General features: G+C 39.4%; 1 protein-coding gene and 1 long non-coding RNA gene across 6 annotated transcripts in view; one reads left to right on the forward strand and one right to left on the reverse strand.

Moving 5' to 3' along the window:
* The window catches only part of LOC106855920 (uncharacterized), a 180,678-nt gene that overhangs the window by 142,361 nt on the left and 21,875 nt on the right, over positions 1-16,442 (forward strand). The window contains exons 8-12 of the long non-coding RNA XR_015804779.1: positions 7,835-7,996; positions 8,428-8,562; positions 11,811-12,088; positions 12,566-12,635; positions 13,429-13,571. This is a non-coding gene — a long non-coding RNA (uncharacterized LOC106855920). The remainder of the gene's footprint in view (positions 1-7,834; positions 7,997-8,427; positions 8,563-11,810; positions 12,089-12,565; positions 12,636-13,428; positions 13,572-16,442) is intronic.
* Positions 1-16,442, reverse strand: part of LOC106855919 (calcitonin gene-related peptide type 1 receptor) — a 196,390-nt gene that overhangs the window by 8,870 nt on the left and 171,078 nt on the right. For all 5 annotated transcript variants that reach the window (XM_088167752.1, XM_088167751.1, XM_088167749.1 and 2 more), the window contains 7 exons: positions 15,154-15,245; positions 10,409-10,535; positions 8,853-9,006; positions 7,611-7,671; positions 7,447-7,513; positions 1,764-1,982; positions 1,357-1,398 (listed from right to left, as the gene is read on the reverse strand). In XM_088167752.1, the coding sequence (XP_088023878.1) occupies positions 1,357-1,398; positions 1,764-1,982; positions 7,447-7,513; positions 7,611-7,671; positions 8,853-9,006; positions 10,409-10,535; positions 15,154-15,245 (762 nt within the window). The remainder of the gene's footprint in view (positions 1-1,356; positions 1,399-1,763; positions 1,983-7,446; positions 7,514-7,610; positions 7,672-8,852; positions 9,007-10,408; positions 10,536-15,153; positions 15,246-16,442) is intronic.

A 16,442-nucleotide genomic window follows, 5' to 3' on the forward strand; every position in this document is an offset into this window, starting at 1 on the left:
ACAACAAAGACACATAAATAAACCTTCAAAGCCCATGGTAGTTTGATTCTGTCAGCTTTGGACTTGGGAAGAGAAGGAAGGGCAATCTACATGAATCAATTCTAGCATTAGGCAAATACTTACCTGTGAGTAAAAATTACTGCCCAATAACACTATGGAAACACACTGACACAATTTTAGAATATCTGATAAAAAACCCTAAGGGTTCAGTCTTAGGAAAACATCTGGTTACTCCCACATTTCTGCTTACAGCCTATACTGTAACCATGCTAAATGTAGAACAAATGAGCAAACAGATGTGTAGGAATAAGTATAGCATTGTAATTGTTACTCTGCCAAAAGTGTTGGCAAATTACCAGTTAGTTTTTTGGTGGGGGTAGTTTTGTTCATTTGTTTTGGGGTCACTGGGATTTTTTTTGCAAGCAAGAGCAACATTAAGAATTTTAGGTATATTTTTTTAGCTTTGTACTCCTTTGATCTCTGATACTAAGCCTCTGGAAGTGTACTCTCTACAGCCTGGAGCAAGAATTTCTACATGAAAGTCACCCTGTGCACTCCAGGGACCTGGACCTATCCAAGATAACAGCAAAGCTTGTTAGCTTCAACAGGATCAATACCATCTATTACTGAAACCTGGCACAAGCCTCCAGTGTCAGAATAAGGTTTGCCCTTGGCTGATCATGGCACCTTAAACATGCACTTCTAACCCACACAAATTCCTGCACCAAGCTGTTAAGGTCTGACTCTTGGAATAGTGCTTTTCATTTGTTCTAAAAAGCACTTTTCCAAACTGCAGCCTCAAATTTTCCCAGAGAGCATCATGAAACAATCCCAGACTCATAGAAGGAGTTTGCTTGGAAGAGACTTTAGTGACCATCTAATTCCAGCTCCCTGCCATGGGGTACAGCCATACCCCAGCCCAGCAACGTGTGCAGTGTGTCCTGTTCCTGCTACAACAGAAGGACCAAGCAGTGATTCTGCAGGTCACATCCTGTACAGCTTCCAACACAGACAAATAAACCTCCTGGGTGTTGAACTGCTTTTCAGTGTTATGATATTTATATGGACTTTATAGCAAAGTGACAACTGTCTTCAATTTCTTAATCAAGACAAATGTGTGTGTATAGCTTAGCACCCAAGAATCAGTCCTAACACACTTAATGGTGCCATGAATGATGGCACAGTCCTTTCCAAGCTCTGCTCTTGGCATCCTCATACTTTGTTTGATTCTTTTAATTTAGACAAATTTAGACATAAAATTAAAAAAAAAGAAAAAATTACCACCTCCTTAATTGCTGAAACAAAAACATATAAAATGAAAAATTATTATAGATACAATAAAAGTTGTTACTCTACCTCGCCATTAAAGAAGCAGAAAATTGTAGCCACCAGTAGACCCTGTAAAATAAAAACAAAGATTCTGCTTTAATTCATATGCATATGGGCTACTTCGAGCATGAGATAATTAAAGGTTTCTGATAAAATTCAGATGTAGATAGCAGAGAAAATGCAGGACAAATCTATACATGAAGAATTATTTCTAAAAATAGATCGCTAAAAATACGGGGCCAGCTTTCTGCCATGATGTTCCTTTCCTTTGAAAACTGGAAGGCAATTAAATAAAAACCCAGCACACTGAGAAGTCAAAGAGCACTGGATGAAGGTCTTTAAAAGCCGCAATAACATGATAATTTCTCTTTAATTTGATTGCCGTGCCAGCTGCTCTGAGCCCAGGTGAGCCAGGGCTGCGTGCTGCTGCCCACCTGGTAGTGCATGAGGATGTGCATCACGTAGTCGTACACCTCCTCAGCGATGCGGCCCTCGGGTCGCCATGGGAACAGCACAAACTCGATGCCAAGGAGAGGCACCAGGATCAGGGTGGCTCTCACTGCTTTCATGTACAGGTTGGACTCAGCCTTGTGGGTGTCTTTCAGCTTGGTTATGAGAACACGGACGATATTCAGCAGGAAGAAAAGGTTCACCTGTCAGAAAAGGAAGTGACACTGAGAAGGAGGTCTGAGAAGTAATCCTACACACTGATCTGGGAGACTGGAAAGCAGACAACACAAATTCACACTGCTTGGCTAGCACTGTGTTTGTACAAGAGATATCAGATAAACATCTTTGAAAACGCCTTCAAGTAGCTGAGATGTGGCTCTGACTTCCAGTATCCACACCCATTCCTCAAACTCTCTAAGCAACTGGTAACAATCCACACACTTTTCTCTCTGCTGTCAGTAACAGTGCATGGGTGAAGGATTGATTCTTTTCAGGTTGGTCAAGAGAGAGGATGATGCTTTTCCCTTCTTGTAGCAAAATATGGTTCTTCAAAAAGCTACTTTTCATTTTTCAGACATGAATTCCATAAAATTACAGAGAAGAAAAAAATCAGAATAATAATAATAAAAAAAGGCAAAATGCTGGTACAAGGAACTGTATATTCCTCTAGACAAACAGTGGATTGGCATTCTCACAGTAGCTAATGGCTGGATCTTTTATTCTTACAGTTCTGCCAATGGGGCAAGCACTGAGATGATGCTCTATGCCATTCCCTTGTACTACTGAACTTGTATATTTCCATAGTTACTAAGGCTTTTTTTTTTTTTGTTAGAAATAGTCTATCTCTCTTCCTTCATTTTAACCAGAAAAAACATCCCAAACTGTCACTGTGAGCAAGCACAAACCTGACACACACACACAGATACGTGTATGGATGCACACACACATTCCCCAGGGATGAGCAAGCAGGGCAGCCGCAGCCTTAGGGATGATCCCACCCCACCCACATCTCCTGCGCAGCCCCTGGAGGAAGATGGAGGTGGATGAGACCCCGAGAGCTCAGCCAGTCCATCCCCTTATCCAAGGCACAGAGACAGGACAGAGGTGCTCTGGGGAGCCGCGACAGAAAGGAGAGACACAGGCTCTGCTGCTGTCTCAGCTTCCCGAGGAGTGTCTGCCTTGCCAACAACTAGAGACAAAAGGGAGGTAGGGGAAGAAGCTGGCAGACAGACAGACAACTCCCCTCTGAAATGCCTCAGAATTCCTGGTCTAGGAGGAGGCTCTGTCTTGCTGTAGCACAAGTGCAAGCTTTTGCAAGGGAAGGCATTTCAGACCATGGGTGTCATGCTGCCTCCACAGCCCCAGCAGAATTCTTTCTGTCAGTTCAGGCTTTCAGAATAAATAGCTGCGTGCTATTATAGCAACACGGTCCTTTACAGATATGGGATGTTATTTATATTCTACTTACATGCTATTTAAATCATTCTAACAGGAAGTTGTTTTACATAGGAAACTACTGCATGAATTTCTCCTGGAAGCCTCCAGCTACCTTTAAGCTTTGTTTAAACAGCCAAGGTCTTCTGATTCTTTCTCGAGGGATTTATTTAGATTTTATGTAGCCCACGATCTCTATCCAACTTCCTATAGTACGTGCAGACAATGAGTCCTTCCTCCATTTCTAAATTTAATCCTTCTCAGATCTACTTATTCAACATTAACATGTCTCAAACACTGAGTCTTCTGCCCTCTCATGTTTTGGTAGTATGGCCAATTCCTATAACACTGTCCTTAAGTGCTAACTGAAGATGAAAGCTGCAGCAGCCAGGCATAAATAGCAGCACCCAATGAGCTGTTCCCAATAAAACTGCACAGAGTTTTATTATTTGTTTCACCCACCAAAACCAAAATGAACAAAATTAAAAGAGTTTGCAAATAGCTAAAAGGGCAAACAGAAAGCTGGAGGAGGCAAAGCAGAGGGCTTTGAGCTTAGAGAGCTGAGTAGAACAGGATGAGTGTCAGTACAAGTGTGTAGCATCAATTTTTGATTAATATCTCTTCTGTCAGAAAATAAGAGCGAGATGGGGATGAATTGAATTTTTAATTAAAGTGATGAGAACAGGTCTTGGTTTTAAGTAAGGGGCTGAGTAGATTTTTACATTTAAGCAAAAGTAGGGCAGTGGAACTCCTTGCATGCACATTATCATCAAATTGACTGTGATGGTTTGGAAAAGCCCAAAGGAGCTTTGCTGTGCTAAATGCACAATGAACACAGAGTGAAACAGCAACAGCCCCACAGTGACCTGAAAATTGAACAGAGCAACTGAGCAAAAATAGAAACAAAGGCAGAGAAGGCAATCAAAAAAAAAAAAAAAAAAAAAAAAAGTGTTGGTTCTTATATTGGAAACTCAGGAGCATTCAGGTTCTGGATTGAGAGTGGCAATGAACTGAAGCTGAGTTCCTAAGTCAATAGGGGCTGCAGTTTTTGAATTAAACCCTCCTCAGATGATATTTCTACTTTTCTCCATGCTGAGTTTGCACTAAGTAATATAGTAATCCTTCTAGGTTTAAATTCTCTTTCAATTCTTCCTCGGGATGATATAAACAGATCATTCTCACTCTTAGCACTCAGATATTCTTAGATATGAGTTGGCAGTCTTTGCTTGACTTTTAATGAAGTTGTACAGCTCCATATCTTTGCCTGCTTGGACACAACTGAGCATTCAGCTTCTAAACTCCTAAACCTGGCGACGAGTTCGGCTTAAAGTCATTAAACACGAGGACATGAAAGACAAAGTGGGGAGCACCTGAACGTCCTTCTAGCATACCTTCACTCAGAAATGGCATCTGTAATGGTCTGTCAGACTGTGACACCAATATATAATATTATTACAGGGAGAAAGGAACATCCCTGTAACAATATTTATATAAACAATGGCATAACTAAATAATCCAGTGACACCCAAACAAACAAAACCACAAGAGCACTGGCACATCTGAAGTCTACATGGAAATCAGGATTGCTTTCACTGAAGTGCAAACCAATTCCTTTTTCCTTCCCTCCTCAATTTTGATCAATATTTGTCTAGCATGAAAACTAACATCACCCTCTACTGTCTCGTTCCCACTCTGTTTCTGTAATTGTGATTGCTTAGGCAGACAGTTGTAATTTAATGGTGAGTTGAAGACAATTCCAATCAAAGTCCAACCTATGTCTGCTCCTGTTTCTTTGGCAGAAGAACTGACCACAGTTATGTAACAACAGGGACCATAAAAGCAGCGTTGTTTTAAACTTTATGTAATTGTAGGATTTTCAGTGATGTAAAAGAGTTAAATTCCCATTGATTTCTGCCAATTCTCCCTGGCACCCACTTGACAATCCCCTTCACGTTCTTTGAGATCTGCTCCTGCAAATAGAAACAGTGTCTTCCCCCTCATTATTTAATTTGCAGTTTAATGTTGTTGCTTAAATGTCTACTAAAGCAGGTCATGCTTAGTAAAGTGTGGAAATTGTATCTGGCAAGCAAGCTGCTTAAGCAAATGAGGGTTCTGTTCACAAAGCCTAAACACATGCATTTAATCTAATATCTTTAGCCCTGCCTTGTCTTTTCTGAATTGAAAAAAAAATCTTTTTTCTTTGCTTCTAGAAAGGAAAGCAACTCCTTTAAAGTACTTTCACATCACAAGCAAGATGTGCAGTTTAATCTGTGATTCCTGCATGATTTTCAAATAAATTTACTCATTGTACTGGAGCAAGAAAACCACAAGAGAAACACTTTCAGTTGGGTCATGAAAAATACAGGAATATCAAAGGTGAACAAAGTTGTAAATTGCAAAGAGGATGGACAAAAGAGTCTGCCCAGACCAACCCCACAGAGATGATTATTATGCCTCCAGTAAAATCAAAGAACATTTTGAATGTGGCCTTGAATAGAAACAAGACTTGATCATTTGGGACAGATCCAGTGCATTCGAATCCCACAGGAGTCTGGCCACTTGCAGTGTGATTTTGTGGAGGCCACTGCTTAGAAGGAGAAAAAAAGACCTTACATGCTAAAATGAGGCCATTTGACGGAAGACAGTACAGTCTTATAGCTTTTACACAAATTTTCACATTGCTATTTAAAACAAATTCTAATACAAATTACTGTTCAGCTTGAAAGAGCTTTACTTAAATGATATATCTGTGAAGACACCAGAACAATAGAAGTAACAACCCACGAAAAAACACAAAAAACCTATACTTTTCTGTGAAAACAGGGTTTCCATCTTCTGTGTAAAGCAGAGAGAATTAAAAATTGAAAGGCTTTAGAATTGAGTTTAAGTTTACAGATTAGGGCACAGCAGATCCTTACATGAACAGATACAGTAGACCTGACTGCCAGGACAAGAGGTTACCAGCAATAATTCACACCCCAAGAGTCACAGCTCTCAATAATTACATGGGTATTGCTCTGGCTGCAAGAGGGGGGCTCAGGTGTGTCATGGTATCATCACAGTCCTGAACATTTAACTTCAGTAGTTAAATTCACTGTGAATGAAAAAGGGAGTCACAAGAATCCCAGGATTTATACAATGGTCTTCTGAGAGCATTCTCTGTGCATGGAATGCCCTCCACAGGCATTCATTAACAAGTTAACAGAATTACTTCCATGAAGTTACTTAAGGTTTTCATTCTTAATCAACTCGTGTGAACTGAAAAGCAGGGAGAAAAGTCAGCAGCCATGGACTCAGCAGTTTGGTCAGATCAGCTCAAGGTTTCTGCTACAATAAAACAAATGACTGTCATACACAGTCAGGGGCTAATCACATAAGGAATGCCTCTATGCTAATTATGTTCATTATGTAGATAGTTGTTTAAATACACACCTATTTCTATTTAGCAACAATCCACTGACTGAATTTCATAGCGGAAATCCAGTCCTAGTGCAGCTGACATACAAGATTGATTTTTATGCAGTAATGTCCTCAGTTACTCACCTAGAATTTCACTTAGTAGTGAACACTGAGTAGAGCTGGCATTAACTTGGGGTGTCAGAGAGAACACCGTGCTCTGAGATTTCATGAGCACTCCAGAAACAGAGGAGCTGCAATACCCCAGTGGCCAAAGCAGACAGTGCTAAATTAGTATCAGAACAGGGGCAGTCACAGGTACTGGCAGAACCATTTGCACTGCTTCTCTCACGGAGTGCCTACTCTAGCTTCTCTCCATCCCATATTCCCACCCACGGTCAGTCCTGGAACCCAAATCCCCTCTCCCTGAACCTCGGACAGTCTGGTGGCTGTTTGGCCACAGCACACAATGAGGCTTCCAGCAGGGTCCACCTGGCAATGAGTCTGGGTATGAGAGGCATTCTCAGCTAAAGGAAGGAGTTTAAATTCCCCTCCAGTACTCCAGGTAAGGTTCAGTCCTTCCTTGTTGCTAGCATTTGAGTGGAATGATAATCAACATTGCAAACTCTGAGTTTCTCAAAGGACCAGAGGCACAGATCCTTAAAAAGGCCAAGACTTCTTGTATCTTGTGTGTCTGAGGCACCTGCTGGGTTAAGCAGCAGACTCACAAGTGACAGTGACCTCTAAACCTTAGCTTAAAGCTCTTACCTTTGTAAGCCCATCAAGAGCAGCCAGAAAAGAAAGAAGAGAACAAAATATTATTTGAAAAATGCTTACCAAGAGAGCAGCACAAATAGGGCCATGGATGATGTAAAGCAGATGAGTATCAGAACTGATCCAACAACTACAGAAAACAAACAGGGAAAAAAAAAAAGCATTTATTAGCTTTGGTTTCTTTTTTACCTTAAAGAAAATAAAAAAGTTTTGCTGAAGCTACTCACTTGTCATTATAATATAAACTTCTTGCAACAGCATGTATGCAGGCGGGGATCAGTGGAAAACCTGTGGAGAAAAAACCAGTATTTTATTCATTAGTAAAACCTGGTTAATAACTAAGTAAACTTGCATATCTTGATAGGATCTTCTGTATTTTCACCTCACCCAAACTATATACCTGCAGAGAAAATAAACTAACATGGACCAATTTAAACTTCTTTTTTTTTAGATTTCTTTCTGAGTGCTGTGTGAAACCTTATCCCCACTGACTTGCCAAGAAATCCACAGCAACACACAGGAAAAGCAAATCAACTTTTCACTTTTTAGAACACAACATGTGATCTCCATTAACACAGATGGTTTTCAATCTGCAGTAACACCAAAGAGGAAGGTAATATTAAAATGGTGGTTACATACATGAGCACAATTTTAAGAGAATGACCAATGGTGAGCATGTTCTCGCTGGTATGAGGACAAAGTATCAACACCTTGCTGTATTTAGAAAACAACTTTGAAATTAGACTCAGGGAATCAAGCCAAATGAAAAAAAAATTAAAAAGAATAAGAAAATTAGTCATCTGGGGCCCTTAACATTCTGGTGGTACCTGATCTTCAGGAGCTGCTGAGCACTGCAGTGGGACAGTGGCCCAGGTACCAAGTCACATTGGAGCTGAGGCTGCCAGTACAGTGAGGCTGCCACAGCCTTCACTTCCACTTTGTCAATAAGCCCTTGTGCACTATCTGAAGTGAGCAGGCTTGGCTTATTAATTTTGATATTGATACTGCTTGAGATCTTCAGTTACAGCTATTCTGTTTGCTTAGTGAACAGCACAGGTCAAATGGAGCTGCTGGAAAAATAAATCCTCAGCCATCTCTAACTCAGTTCTGACCCTCCACCCTAGACATGGAGAGACTTCTCTGAAAACAAACATTCATTCCTGAATAAACATCTTCGAGGTGAGGAACAATGAATAATTACTTCTTAAAGTCTTTATTATAATAGGAGACTATTTTCTCTATACAAAGGAGGAGTCACTTCCTGACTCCAGAAATGCATAATCTCTCTCTCAGCAGAGGTACACACAGCTTCCTACATTAATATTTCTAAGCTTGTTAAAACACTACAGACAAAGAATTGGGGTGTGCCAGTGTCACTCAAAGCTACAGCTCAGAGAGGCAAAGGTACAGCTGTGTGAAGGAGGAAGAGGCTGCATGGACCTGCAAATACACAAGCTGAAATCACATACCCCAGCCAAGAAGGTAATACCACATCAAATGCTGCTTCTCAGCAAAAACAGCCACCACAATCAGAGTGTGCAGGTAAATGCCTTCACACAGCATCCAAAAGTAGTTGCAACCCATCAGGTACAGGTAGATGAACTGTGACACTTTGCAACTAACCTGAAGGAAAAAGAAAAACAGAGTATAATATAAATTTTTAATTTGCAGAAATCTCAGAGCTTTATTTGCAAAGTGGAAAAAATACCACTCGGGGTAATGTTTATTCTGTTTTCCACTATGATTACATATTTATTTACTTTTGAAAATAAAATTTTTACAGCATTACAATCACATACTTTATGGTAACATAAGACTAATGACTGAGTCTGGATTTCATACAGGAGGACCCTGAGATCCTCAAGCATGGTAGAATGCTCTTATGATATTTTGCCTTATTGCAAATCTTGCCATGCTTAACCATTCAAAATCCTTGAATTATCTGATAGTAACCCCACAAGAAATGTACTTTGATGTGGAAAATCCCCTCTCAGTTTTACCTATCACAACTTATAACTACCCCAGAGAACAATTCATGTTTTTAAAATGCTTACAGTACTTCCAGTTTTAAACTACTCATAACTGCACCTAGGGACCAAGAGCTTTCAGTAGGTTCTGGAGAAGCCTGGCATTTATTTGTATTTAGCTTCATTCAAAATATATTCTACAGTTCAAATGCTATAATATAATTTATTAGGAAGTCTAAAATGTGAGGTTGTGAACAAGGAGCAACAACTAACTTGCAGATTCGGTCACATTAAATCCTTTTTTTGCCTCCTTCCAACATTGCTGCCTGTTTGATTGCTCTATATCTACCATTTGGCTTAAAACAAACCAAAACCCAGTATTGTTTTACCATTTTCTGCTACCTAACTCACTTGATGATGATTATTAGCAGCTATCTCAGGTGTGTTTTCCAGCACATTGATGACTGCTTCTACAGGAGAAAAGGAAATAATCTTTTTACTTGATTCAGCTTCTGGAGTTTCACAGAATTAGGATTTATCTTCCACGTCTAAATAACAATAAAGCCAGAGCTAGGGATTTGTTTGTTTTTGTACTTCATCTTTAGACTCTTGTGTTGCAAAAACAAAAAGCGAATTTTTCTTATTTTAACTGAAGATGGCCAAGGTAGAGCCATAAGAAACTAGCAGACAGATCCAAAATACCTTGCAAAACCTTTTTTTCCTGCCCTTCCTTGGTGAATTCAGCTCTCAGCTCCCTGACACCATCTAGAATAGGCTTTCCTGCTGTTGTCTCGGGGCAAAAGCCATTCTGTGGAGCTGGGAAGAGGCGCTCAGCAAGCTCAGTCCCTTGAAACACTTTTCCTATTTCACAACCTCGAATGTGCAATGTCCCAGGCACCGTGAGACATCTGCTGTGCTTCGTCACACGGACAGGGCGTCGGGAACGCTGTAACCTCGCCACACACAGCATTCCACATTTCCACATCCCACCTCTGCCGAGCTGCCCAGGCCATTCAAGCAAACAAACAAACACGGCTGGCAGACACACTTTCACTTACTGGGTTAGTCGCAACTAATTCCTGGTTGTTGGCAACGGCTGTCAGTGAAATTATTGTTACAACAGAGTTGCAAACAAAAGAGAAAAACAGATTTTTATGCAGGGTAATCCTTTGGCAACTCAAGCTCCTAGAAAAGAGAAACAAGAACAAATGAGTACATGGGAGGACAACTATGTGTACTTGGGGACAACTCTGACATTTTGAAATGCTGGAGCTCTTGATTTTACTAACAAGTCTTACATCAACCCTGTCCTCAGGTCCAGAGCAAATTTAATACACCAAAAGGAAGAAAGCATGAACATTCAGATCCAATATGTTTATAGTGAAGGACCTGCTTTGTAGTGGGCAGCTGAAAATGATTTAAATGCTGATAATAATTTTCAGAAGATTTACCTTTTTTTGGTTAGTACCTGAGGAATTTTCCAATTACCTATCCTACGGATTTACCTTTGCCAAGCACCTATCACACTTGTGCTTGATGAAGCTGTCTTAGCCTGTTTCCATTTACCCAAATCTGTTCAGATCTTTTGAGAGTAATTTCTGTTACTCATATCCTTGTCATCTTTCTTCCTTCAGCCTAATGCTAGAGAAATATCTAAAAAAGCAAAATAATGCAAATCTCCCCCAACATCTATCACTTACACACATGCCACTGAGAGAAATCAGAAACACATTCTAAAGAGCAGCAGGGGACATGTCTAAACTGTCACCCAAGGGGAAAAAAAAAAATAAATCAAGTTTTCTGGCCTCTTCAAATAGCATGCCTGGAAGAAAAGATAAAGGAGGGACACTGGCAATTAATTTTTAATTTGAGAGGATAGAAGGGAGACCTTTGCATTTTTTCAGAGAAATGCAGATATGGAATCTTCACAAAGGCTGGAGGAGTGTATTGAAAACTGCTGACAGATGAAACAACAATCAAGGTGACCCGAAGAAATAAAAGGGCAGCCCCGTGATCCCGGCCATAGGGCAGATCTGGGCTGCATCCTTGGCAGCTCTCACACGGGCAGTGTACAAAGCACCCACAGAGCCCTGGGTACTGAGCTCACAGCACACACTCTGCAAGCCCTGAGACAGCCTGAGCCCAAGGCACTGAAAACAGGGCAAAGAAACTCCTCTAGGAACCAGTGCTGCCATTAAAAGGGACCTACAGGAAACTTTGGTTGCCATGTCTCATTTGGCTGAATACAAAAGAAAAAGTTTCCAAAATATGGAAAACAGGGTTGCATGTGAATTTGAGGAAAAATATATTTCATTAGGCTCTTTAAGATTTTATTTGAGTCTTGTTTTAATGCCCCAAATGGATAAACTTTAATTGTTACAACATGCAGGGTCTTACATTCTTTGAAAATGTATTTTTATCTGGTTTTTTTTTCCCCCTGTATGGTTTATATATGAAAAGAGAGACAATACTAGATTCCAGCGAAGGGCTTTGTGTAAACAAGTCCTGAAAAACTCTGGAATTCTGTCTGCTTATTGTTAAGACTCAAGGCTCAGGCAAGGAAGAGCACGTACAGCTAATGGGGCCATCTCTCCGGGTCATCCCGCAGCTGTTCCTGTTGAATATTCAAACACACCCATCCACACCCACCTCCACCCATGCATGAAAGGATTGAAAGGAGCACCGGACAAGAAACAGAAAGCAAGACTGATGACATTTAAAAACTAAGACTGTTTTTGGTAATAAAAAGATTTTTCCTAAGCTTCCGCACCCTCCCTCTTCTGTTATCCTTCCTATAGTCCTTTCTTTCTGACTGTTTTTCTTAATGACATAATATCCTTTAATCACTTAATTCTCATATTTATGATCTAAGTACATTTGAATGACCAACCCCTCAATTAAACCGTGTGGAGTAAAATAAAAACAGACTTCCTACTAAATTACTATTTCCCTTTTTTTTTGACTCCTGTATATCCTGGGAATTAGGGAAAATTTAATTTCTCCAATATTTCTCCAAAAGAAAATAGGGTGACATTTTCAAAAGCCCCTAAGTGGGTTTGAGAGCTAAGTTTTTAAGGAATTTCAATACTGCAAAACTCAAGCATGCACCTAAAGGGAATGATCTGTTCAGGTGACATTAACTGAGTGACTTAGGTAGCTCCTGTCTCCATAACAATCCAATAATCAGTGCTTTGCCCACTCTGTCTGTAACACAGGGCTGCTCTCCTCTATGAATGCTGTCATGGGATTTGACCTGACACTTGATCAACAACTCCTTTATTTCAGGTGGGTTTGTTTGGGTTTTTTTTTTTTTGGCTGCTTTGAATTTTGTTGGGAGGGGTGGGGACATCTTTGAAACTAGCTCCCCTTTATCCTAAATCACTGCTTTTTAAAGTATTCTCTTGCATGATCTCGAGTATGTAACCAAATGAGAAAGCAGAGACACTGCAAGAAGTTACTTTTATGTCTCACAGATGAGTTTCCAGAGACATTCACAGTTCCAAGTTTATGACCCATTTCATTCTGTTAAGCCAAGAACTCCAGTGCACTTGTGGAACACAAGTCACAAGCTGGGCAAGTATTTCCAAGGAGAAAATTTTCTGAAGAAAAAAATAAAATTTAAAATGCAAATATAAAATCCAGAAAAAATGTAGTCCTAAAAAATAATTCAAATCCCAAGCAGTTGATATTTCCTTTGGGGAAAAGTTCCAAATTTCTAGTCAAATCTAAAGATATCCTAATGATCAGAAACCCAGCAAATGTTGTCTGTAAACTTGTAAGTCAGTTGACTTAAAGAATAAAAGTTTTGGAAATGACAAATTCAAAGACACCCCCTACAATAGAAAAAAAAAAAAAAAAGAAAGAAAAAAAAGAAGTCCACCTGTTAAAGCTATGAATAATTATCCAAGCCTTAGCCGATACATAATACATCCTGGTATTAATCTAGGTCCTTAAATACCCTTCTGCTACTAAAAATACTTTAGAGGAACTGTACATCCCAAGAGAACAGCTTGCAGAGGACTTTCTTTAGCTTCTTTTGAATTTTGTAATTTCCTTTTATATCCCAACATAACCACAGTCTAGAAAATGTGGTTTGTGGGTCTGGATTTATTCCATGCAGTTCTCTGAGGAAGGATGATCCTGCTCCCAGAGAAGAAAATCCCTGGATGATTAGACAAACATGACACAGGATGGCAGCACAGCAGATCACCTTCTTTTGCAGTAAGTGCCACAAGCAAAGGTGAAATTACTTTGGTTTCCATATTATGGCATAGTAAAAGCATGTTTGACTCTCTGGGAACTTATCAAATCATGTCCTACTGCAAATCTTTTTCCTTCCCCCTGTGTTAATGCATTTTTTCCTGTCACATTAGATATTTAGTCTGCTAAACTTTGTGACATTTATTGCAACAGCACTGACCTTTTTTATGCAAAATCAAAGTTCTTACAAGGACTCAGAGCCATTTCACACAATGAGTTTGTGGAAGGAAAATAATTTGGAAAGAAGAATAATTTTTTAAAGACTATACACAATAAACTGATTATAATACAATTATATGCGTTTTCCTTATGAAACAAGATCAGAAAAAGCTCAAATGTCATCTTGAATAGTGGATTTCAAAAGAAGGGCTACAAAATCGAAACACTCCTGTTTGTTGGGGATTTGCAGAAATGCTGTGGAAGCCTGGGGAAATAATGCAAGCTAAAGTGGAAGCACTGCTTTCAGCCAGATGTGACTAAAAAGAACTTTTTAAAAATCAGCTATCAGCTGCCTCCACCTAATCAAAGCCCACAGCACGAGAAAAGCAGCATCCACTGCCAGTGTATGTGGTATTCCTATTTAAATGTCAGGAGGAAATGGAAGCTGGAGGGAGGCAGCAGGGCACAGGGGCAGGAGTAGGGGAGTGTGAGGAGCAGATGTGCATTGCCCAGGAGAAGGTGCTCATGGAATGATGAAGCCAGGCTGACAAGGGGAGCACGGCAGCAGCTGGCACAGGGAACAACTCGTCTTTCTCAGCTCTGCTCGTGTGGCAACACTCCTGGGTTCACCTTTCCACCAGGCCTCTTAAAGGACAGGAAAAAGAAAAGGAGCCTTTCATGGGGAAGGGAAGAAAGTTCACCAAATATGAAGTAACAAGACTAATTTTAAAAGGCCTGTGTATTCTATGATGAGCTGTTGGGACAGTGGTGATACACTACTTAAACTTCCTTTCAAGAAGATGACATCACAACTGTTGGTCAGCAGATGACAAGCCTGCCATACATAATACAGTGAATTAAAAAGGGGATTGTTTTTATTATTTTACTGTAGCTCTTAGTCTTACTTCCCTTACAGTTGCCATATTTTGTGAGTACCACTTTGGAATGTCACTGTACCTATCAAACGCCATCACTATTTTGGTTTGACTTGCTCTTTAGTTCAGTTGATTCATGGCATGACACAGAACCATAGAACACCCGGACTTGGAAGAGACCCACGGGGATAGAGCCCAATTCCTAGTATCCCTACTCTAATTTATCACTAAAAAATCCAGACATCAAAACCCAAAATGAACAAACATTTTACCATCTCCTATTTTCAATACGTTCTACAGTTTTTGGGTTGCAGGTTTTTGGTTTTAGGTTTCTGAGAAAAGAAACCTCAATTTCTGTTACAATATAAAGTCCAACAGCAAACCCATATACTGGCTTTCTTCACCTCCCTTCTCCATCTAATGTCATTTGCATGGCTGGTGTTCCAAAGCACTGAAAGCAGGACTGTGGCCACCACTGGGATTTGATGAAGGATTTTAAACATACTTACTTAAAATAAAAGAATATGCCAAGAGAAATCAGAAGGGATACAATTGAAAGCCCGTGTCCAATGATGGCCAAGTAATACAAGTTCAGAGCAGTCTGCAACACAAAAACAAAGCCAAGTGAGTCAGACAGAGCTACTGCTGATAAAGCACATTTATACATCTCCTCCTGCAGTTAAAGTGACTATAATATTAATAAGAAAAATACCCAAAGCCATTTCAGGTAATGACAGAATAAGCCCAGGATCCTGCCAAACAACATCCTACTAAAATCTCCCTCCCTCCATAGGGAGCACAGCAGATTAACTGAAGAAATCACTAAAATTTACCAGTTAAAACACCAAGTTTCCAACATACAGTGCTATGGTTTTCTCTGAGTATTTATATAAATCTATTTACATTCCTATACTGGGTGCATTGCTGTCTGAGGTTTGAGCCCTCTCTTAACACAACTCCTAAGTAAAGCACAGGCTTCCTACATGAATTTATATAATTTTTTTTCCCCACAGATTTTTTTCTCAGCATTTAAAGATCCTTCCTTCAAAATGAGCTATGATTATAGTACTGGAAATTCAGTTTTTATTGAGCATTTCAGGAAGGGCATGAAAAAAATTAACAATGACTCAAAAATAGTGAAGACTACTAAGTTAAATAGTCATAATTATGTTTCAATATTATGTTATGTTAAATAAGCCTAGTGGCAATTATGGAATTATGAAAATCTGGGTAGATAAAGGTAAAATAAAAAAGGAACTGGTGATTAAATATTTGGAATATGTTCATGTTATCATTAATTCTTGTAGCTAATATATTAAATAACAAATTCGTTTTATCAGAAAGCAATAAACCTTTGCTTTCAGTCATGAAATCTGTCTTGCAAAAAACCCTTGCTGCATTAAGTGTAAGGTTATCATTTGGCACTTAAGGAAATGAAGATTTTAAGGTTGAACCTTATACTCTCACAATAAAGCACAACTATTTGGGTTCCATAAGGAGAGCTAGAGCACACATCCAAATGCTCACATACTGCAAACTCTGTGTATCCTCTGAACTTATCACTCCAAGTTAGGACAGAGTAATTGCAGCTTACTATATATACTTTTTTACTATATATACTTTTGAGGTAATATAAAAAGATTACAGGTAAAGCTTTAAGTAGGTTGTAAGATGGCACAAGGGTAACTCTTGATGTGTATTAGAAATTTTCAAACTATAGTTATTTTTTAAAATGAGATAACTCCCTTAAAAAAAAACAACCCAAACAGCAATAAGTGGAATTTATTGTGAAATTTGA

Source organism: Sturnus vulgaris, chromosome 7 (genome assembly GCF_052056855.1).
Source record: "Sturnus vulgaris isolate bStuVul1 chromosome 7, bStuVul1.hap1, whole genome shotgun sequence".
NCBI lineage: Eukaryota > Metazoa > Chordata > Aves > Passeriformes > Sturnidae > Sturnus > Sturnus vulgaris.